The sequence below is a fragment of the Oncorhynchus mykiss genome, chromosome 12 (genome assembly GCF_057628025.1).
Source record: "Oncorhynchus mykiss isolate SJ-2025 chromosome 12, ASM5762802v1, whole genome shotgun sequence".
NCBI lineage: Eukaryota > Metazoa > Chordata > Actinopteri > Salmoniformes > Salmonidae > Oncorhynchus > Oncorhynchus mykiss.
Genome location: NC_143033.1, coordinates 2306675 through 2315000, shown reverse-complemented (window position 1 = coordinate 2315000; position 8326 = coordinate 2306675). Strand labels below are relative to the sequence as shown.

At 43.4% G+C, this 8326-nt stretch overlaps 1 protein-coding gene across 1 annotated transcript in view; it reads left to right on the top strand.

Moving 5' to 3' along the window:
• The window catches only part of LOC110536854 (lysophosphatidic acid receptor 1), a 94077-nt gene extending 86306 nt beyond the window's left edge, over positions 1-7771 (top strand). The window contains exon 3 of the mRNA XM_021622527.3: positions 2866-7771. Within this exon, the coding sequence (XP_021478202.1) occupies positions 2866-3173 (308 nt within the window). The 3' untranslated portion in view covers positions 3174-7771. The remainder of the gene's footprint in view (positions 1-2865) is intronic.
• Positions 7772-8326: the final 555 nt, after the last annotated feature.

Sequence of the window (8326 nt, the reverse complement as noted above, 5' to 3'; positions counted from 1 at the left end):
GTAGTGTTTTGTATGTTAGGTTAATCACATATCTACACAGTAGTATAGACATACTGTATGTTTCCAGTTTGCAAAGAATAAAGTCCCTTAGAGAGGAGATTTGAAACTCAGACACAGTATGTATTATACTTACTGAGTCATTCATATAGTTGTATTATACTTACTGAGTCATTCATATAGTTGTATTGTACTTACTGAGTCATTCATATAGTTGTATTATACTTACTGAGTCATTCATATAGTTGTATTATACTTACTGAGTCATTCATATAGTTGTATTGTACTTACTGAGTCATTCATATAGTTGTATTGTACTTACTGAGTCATTCATATAGTTGTATTGTACTTACTGAGTCATTCATATAGTTGTATTGTACTTACTGAGTCATTCATATAGTTGTATTGTACTTACTGAGTCATTCATATAGTTGTATTGTACTTACTGAGTCATTCATATAGTTGTATTATACTTACTGTGTCATTCATATAGTTGTATTATACTTACTGTGTCATTCATATAGTTGTATTACACGTACTGAGTCATTCAATTAATACTTGTTTTGAGGGTGAGTCGGGTGAGATTTCTGGCCTTAGTGAGCAGTCCCATTCTCTAACCAACCAATCCTAACTGAACAGTCCCATTCTCTAACCAACCAAACTCACTGAGCAGTCCCGTTCTCTAACCAATCCTCACTGAGCAGCCCCATTCTCTAACCAACCATTCCTCACTGAGCAGTCCCATTCTCTAACCAACCAATCCTCACTGAGCAGTCCCATTCTCTGACCAATCCTCACTGAGCAGTCCCATTCTCTAACCAACCATTCATCACTGAGCAGTCCCATTCTCTGACCAATCCAAACTGAGCAGTCCCATTCTCTGACCAATCCTCAGTGAGCAGTCCCTTTCTCTGACCAATCCTCACTGAGCAGTCCCATTCTCTAACCAACCAAACCTCACTGAGCAGTCCCGTTCTCTAACCAATCCTCACTGAGCAGTCCCTTTCTCTAACCAACCAATCCTCACTGAGCAGTCACATTCTCTTACCAATCCTCACTGAGCAGTCCCATTCTCTAACCAACCAAACCTCACTGAGCAGTCCCTTTCTCTGACCAATCCTCACTGAGCAGTCCCATTCTCTAACCAACCAAACCTCACTGAGCAGTCCCGTTCCCTAACCAATCCTCACTGAGCAGTCCCATTCTCTAACCAACCAATCCTCACTGAGCAGTCACATTCTCTTACCAATCCTCACTGAGCAGTCCCATTCTCTAACCAACCAAACCTCACTGAGCAGTCCCGTTCTCTAACCAATCCTCACTGAGCAGCCCCATTCTCTAACCAACCATTCCTCACTGAGCAGTGCCATTCTCTAACCAACCAATCCTCACTGAGCAGTCCCATTCTCTGACCAATCCTCACTGAGCAGTCCCATTCTCTAACCAACCATTCATCACTGAGCAGTCCCATTCTCTGACCAATCCTCACTGAGCAGTCCCATTCTCTGACCAATCCTCAGTGAGCAGTCCCTTTCTCTGACCAATCCTCACTGAGCAGTCCCATTCTCTAACCAACCAAACCTCACTGAGCAGTCCCGTTCTCTAACCAATCCTCACTGAGCAGCCCCATTCTCTAACCAACCATTCCTCACTGAGCAGTGCCATTCTCTAACCAACCAATCCTCACTGAGCAGTCCCATTCTCTGACAAATCCTCACTGAGCAGTCCCATTCTCTAACCAACCAATCCTCACTGAGCAGTCCCATTATCTAACCAACCATTCATCACTGAGCAGTCCCATTCTCTGACCAATCCTCACTGAGCAGTCCCATTCTCTGACCAATCCTCAGTGAGCAGTCCCTTTCTCTGACCAATCCTCACTGAGCAGTCCCATTCTCTGACCAATCCTCAGTGAGCAGTCCTATTTTCTGACCAATCCTCACTGAGCAGTCCCATTCTCTAACCAACCATTCCTCACTGAGCAGTCCCATTCTCTGACCAATCCTCACTGAGCAGTCCCGTTCTCTGACCAACCAATCCTCACTGAGCAGTCCCATTCTCTAACCAACCAATTCTCACTGAGCAGTCCCATTCTCTAACCAACCAATCCTCACTGAGCAGTCCCGTTCTCTGACCAATCCTCACTGAGCAGTCCCATTCTCTGACCAACCATCCTCACTGAGCAGTCCCATTCTCTAACCAACCAATCCTCACTGAGCAGTCCCGTTCTCTGACCAACCATTCCTCACTGAGCAGTCCCATTCTCTAACCAACCAATCCTCACTGAGCAGTCCCATTCTCTAACCAACCAATCCTCACTGAGCAGTCCCATTCTCTAACCAACCATTCCTCACTGAGCAGTCCCATTCTCTAACCAACCAATCCTCACTGAGCAGTCCCGTTCTCTAACCAGCCAATCCTCGCAGAGCAGTCATTAATTAATTAAGGAGACCCCTAACCAGCAAGCCAAACTAGTAGACATATACTATTTCTGTGCTAACTAATATGGGCTTGTAGCTCAGTTGAATGCTGTTGCTTTAAGAACTGTTAATGTGAAGTGTATGTGCACAGGTGTGTCAGTGGTGCACAGGTGTGTCAGTGGTACACAGGTGTGTCAGTGGTGCACAGGTGTGTCAGTGATGCACAGGTGTGTCAGTGGTGCACAGGAGTGTCAGTGTTACACAAGTTGTCGACAAGCTGCTGACATGTTGATGTGTCTCTAAAAACAGTTATGATGCCCAGAACATATCTTGTTTCTATTGAATCCTTTCTCAATATATGGAAAACAACATTAAAACTCTACTACATATATTTATGTCCTTATTTGATCTTTCAGGCTTAAATTGAACCTTTTCTTTTCTCCTCCAGGTGCGTTCATCGTGTGCTGGACTCCAGGCCTCGTTCTCCTCCTCCTCGATGTGTTCTGTGCCAACTGTAACGTCCTGGACTTTGAGAAGTTCTTCCTGCTTCTGGCTGAGTTTAACTCTGCTATGAACCCCATCATCTACAGCTACCGGGACAAGGAGATGAGCGCCACCTTCAAGCAGATCCTGTGCTGTCAGCGCCAGGAGAACGTTAACGGGACGGCAGCCGAGGGCTCCGACCGCTCAGCCTCCTCTATCAATCACACCGTGCTGAGTGGGGGGAAACAAAACAATGATCACTCAGTGGTGTGAGAGGAGGAGAGGAGGACAGGAGAGGGACTGGGGCTGGAGACAGGAGGAGAGGGACTGGGGCTGGAGGTGGAGATAGGAGAGGGGCAGGAGAGGAGAGGACAGGGGAGGAACTGGGACTGGAAACAGGAGAGGATAGGGATTGGGACTGGTGCTGGAGATGGAGAGGGGGAGAGGAGAGGGACTTGGGATGGAGCTGGAGAGGGAGAGAAGAGAGGGACTTGGGATGGAGCTGGAGACAGGAGAGGAGAGGGACTGGGGCTGGAGCTGAAGACAGGAGGAGAGGGCAGGGACTGGGGCTGGAGCTGGAGAAAGGAGACAGGAGGAGAGGAGAGGGACTGGGACTGGAGCTAAGTGGGGCTGCAGCCAGGATAGGCTGCAGTGTAGAGCCCATCCCCGGGGTGGCCAGGAGATGGGTGGGAGGAGGAGGGCAGGCTTACTGTCAAGGAGGTGGGTGGGATATGGACTATAGGTCTAACATTACTATAAAGACCAGGGTGATGGATTATAGATCTAATGTTACTATAAAGACCAGGGTGATGGACTATATATCTAATGTTACTATAAAGACCAGGGTGATGGACTATAGGTCTAACATTCCTATAAAGACCAGGGTGATGGACTATAGGTCTAACATTACTGTAAAGACCAGGGTGATGGACTATAGTTCTAACATTACTATGAAGACCAGGGTGATGGACTATAGGTCTAACATTACTATAAAGACCAGGGTGATGGACTATAGGTCTAACATTACTATAAAGACCAGGGTGATGGACTATAGGTCTAACATTACTATAAAGACCAGGGTGATGGACTATAGGTCTAACATTACTATAAAGACCAGGGTGACAGAATGCAGAAAAAGAAGAAGCTAATGCCGTCTTGCTCTGAGTGTTGGAAACCGAGGGTAGAGGCATCGCAAGACTCTGATAGGCTATTAGTTATTTGTTTTCTATTTTGTAAAAATGGTTGTTGTTGTTGATACCACATGAACTATTTAAAGACTAATCTATGAATATGTAAAGAACTGGCTAATGTATAACCACTTCTCCAATATATAACCTGCTCTCTATTTTCCCTCTCTTTCTTACTGAACTTCTTGCCTTACTTTGGTTAGTCTCAAATGGCACCCTATTCCATACACAGTGCACTACTTTTTGACCAGTGCCCAGGGCCACCTAGTCCACTATATGGGGAATAGAAAGCCATTTGGGACGTATACAAACAGAAGCTTGTAAACCTGGAAGATGAAGAGTCTGTCCAGTCAATATTTCTGCTAATCTCATCCTCACAGTGCCACGGAAACAAACCACCCTGATGTCTAACAGCTTTCACTACAGTACTTATCGTTATAAACACATTACCACGTCGTCATACGGTATGAAGACGTGTCTTTCTCAATGGCTGAATAGCTTTTTACCCAAGTATTTTAGTCCTTAGTGTGATCACAACACTTAGAATACACTAACAAGAATCTGTTGTTTGAGCCAGACCACAGTGGGAGCACTCTCTCTTTTAAAGGTTTTAACATCACCAAGTAGGTTGTCTGATAAGATCTGGGCTGTGTCCTAAATGGGCCCTGGTCAAACTAGTGCCCTAAACAGGGAATAGGGATTCCATTTTAACTTTCTGTTCCCAAGTATGTTGATCTATTGACAGAAAGCTTGGGACCTATTTTACCTAACTCAACCTGAAGCTTTGGCTGGATTCCACCCTTAGGATTACAGGCTAAAAGCCTATGAACATTTTCTTCTTGAAAGTCCAATATCTTCACTTGACTGGTGACACGCAACACATTTTGAAACTGGAACTGTGGACTAATGAAAAAAAATTATACAAAAAGATATTGTTTTTACAAAATGTTGTCTTTGTTCAGATAGCACGTTTTTGACCAATCAGAAAGCATAAACATTCCAGACTTCAGGTACATACACTCTTGTCCTTGACGATGACCAAAGGAAATGCTTCTCAGTTTATCTACAGTTAAGGTCCCCTATAGAGTGGCTATAGATGGCTTTATGTGCCTATAGGTTTATTTATGCTATTGATCTGAATAGGAAACTATAATTCAGCTAAATAACAAACATCTAGTCAAGCAGCATGATGACCTAATAGTGTTACATCTAACGATGTAAGAAAATAGTTGATAATGTCACATCATGGCTCTAATGGGTGGCTGTCCTATAAGCATCTACAATATGGACACGTCCCTGTCTTCATAACCCATACCTTCATCCTGAGTGTGTACGAGACGGTCCCTGTCTTCATAATCCCATACCTTCATCCTGAGTGTGTACGAGACCGTCCCTGTCTTCAAAACCCACACCTTCATCCTGAGTGTGTACGAGACGGTCCCTGTCTTCATATCCCATACCTTCATCCTGAGTGTGTACGAGACGGTCTCTGTCTTCATATCCCATACCTTCATCCTGAGTGTGTACGAGACCGTCCCTGTCTTCATAACCCATACTTTCATCCTGAGTGTGTACGAGACCATCCCTGTCTTCATAACCCATACCTTCATCCTGAGTGTGTACGAGACGGTCTCTGTCTTCATAAACCAACCTTCATCCTGAGTGTGTACGAGACGGTCTCTGTCTTCATAACCCATACCTTCATCCTGAGTGTGTACGAGACCATCCCTGTCTTCATAACCCATACCTTCATCCTGAGTGTGTACGAGACGGTCTCTGTCTTCATAAACCAACCTTCATCCTGAGTGTGTACGAGACGGTCTCTGTCTTCATAAACTAACCTTCATCCTGAGTGTGTACGAGACATACACCGTTGAAAAGTTTGGGGTCACTTAGAAATGTCCTTGTTTTTGAAAGAAAAGTCAATTTTTTGTCCATTAAAATAACATCAAATTGATCAGAAATACAGTGTAGACATTGTTAATGTTGTAAATGACTATTGTAGCTGGAAACGACTGATTTTTAATGGAATATCTACATAGGCGTACAGAGGCCCATTATAAGCAACCATCACTCCTGTGTTCCAATGACACGTTGTGTTAGCTAATCCAAGTTCATCATTTTAAAAGGCTAATTGATCATTAGAAAACACTTTTGCAATTATGTTAGCCCGGCTAAAAACTGTTGTACTGACTAAAGAAGCTATAAAACTGGCGTTCTTTAGACTAGTTGAGTACCTGAAGCATCAGCATTTGTGGGTTTGATTACAGGCTTAAAATGTCCAGAAACAAAGCACTTTCTTCTGAAACTCATCAGTCTATTCTTGTTCAGAGAAATGAAGGCTATTCCATGTGTGGAATTGGCAAGAAACTGAAGATCTCATACAACGCTGTGTAATAATCCCTTCACAGAACAGCACAAACTGGCTCTAACCAGAAGAGAAAGAGGAGTGGGAGGCCCCGGTGCACAACTGAGCAAGAGAACAAGTACATTAGAGTGTCTAGTTTGAGACACAGACACCTCACAAGTCCTCAACTGGCAGCTTCATTAAATAGTGCCCGCAAAACACCAGTCTCAACGTCAACAGTGAAGAGGCGACTCCGGGATGTTGACCTTCTAGGCAGAGTTCCTCTGTCCAGTCTCAACGTTAACAGTGAAGAGGCGACTCCGGGATGTTGACCTTCTAGGCAGAGTTCCTCTGTCCAGTCTCAACGTCAACAGTGAAGAGGCGACTCTGGGATGTTGACTTCTAGGCAGAGTTCCTCTGTCCAGTCTCAACGTCAACAGTGAAGAGGCGACTCTGGGATGTTGACCTTCTAGGCAGAGTTCCTCTGTCCAGTCTCAACGTCAACAGTGAAGAGGCGACTCCGGGATGTTGACCTTCTAGGCAGAGGTCCTCTGTCCAGTCTCAACGTCAACAGTGAAGAGGCGACTCCGGGATGTTGACCTTCTAGGCAGAGTTTCTCTGTCCAGTCTCAACGTCAACAGTGAAGAGGCGACTCCGGGATGTTGACCTTCTAGGCAGAGTTTCTCTGTCCAGTCTCAACGTCAACAGTGAAGAGGAGACTCTGGGATGTTGACTTCTAGGCAGAGTTCCTCTGTCCAGTCTCAACGTCAACAGTGAAGAGGCGACTCCGGGATGTTGACTTCTAAGCAAAGTGGCATTGGAATACAGGAGTGATGGTTTCTGATAATGGGCCTCTGTACTCCTATGTAGATATTACATAATAAAATCTGACGTTTCTAGATACAATAGTAATTTACAACATTAACAATGTCTACACTGTATTTCTGATCAATTTGATGTTATTTTAATGGACAAAAAATGTGCTTTTCTTTTAAAAATATGGACATTTCTAAGTGACCCCAAACTTCTGAACAGCAGTGTACATACCCCAGAACCACCATTGACTGTAGCCATTCTCAAAACAAGTGTTAGATATTAAACAAACTAAAATATGAAGAACCTTTGTATGTCTTTTCCTATATATATATATATACCATTGTACATACGTGTGTACGTATGAATGTTTGTATGTAAAATATATATTCAATGTTAATGAAGAAAGGGAATGTTTGTTGTTGGAAATTCTAACAGAACCATGTAATAACCAACACTGTTAAATCTGGGTTTTGTCTTCTTTTTGCGTTACGTTGATGACATTAAATTTGGGACCACAACAATTTTCTTTCTTCTAAAATCATCTCCAGAAACGTCTGGGAATCTGAAATCAAATGTCTATTCCATTACTAATAATCATCGTGTATGGTTAAGATCTTCAAATAAATGACAGTTGGCATGGGGCATGTACCAAATGGCACCATATTCCCTGTATAGTGCACTACTTTTAAACAAGGCCCATAGAACTCTGCTCAAAAGTAGTGCACTATAAAAGGAATAAGGTGTCAATTCGGACACACACATACTTAATCATTAGAAGTGGACTCATGCAGACAAGTGTTTCTATTCAGTCATACTATAACTATAGGAGTCATATAGTAACTGTAGGAGTCACAGTATAACTGTAGGAGTCACACTCTAACTGTAGGAGTCAGACTATAACTATAGGAGTCAGACTATAACTATAGGAGTCAGACTATAACTATAGGAGTCAGACTATAACTATAGGAGTCAGACTATAACTAACTATAGGAGTCATACTATAACTAACTATAGGAGTCATACTATAACTATAGGAGTCATACTATAACTATAGGAGTCAGACTATAACTATAGGA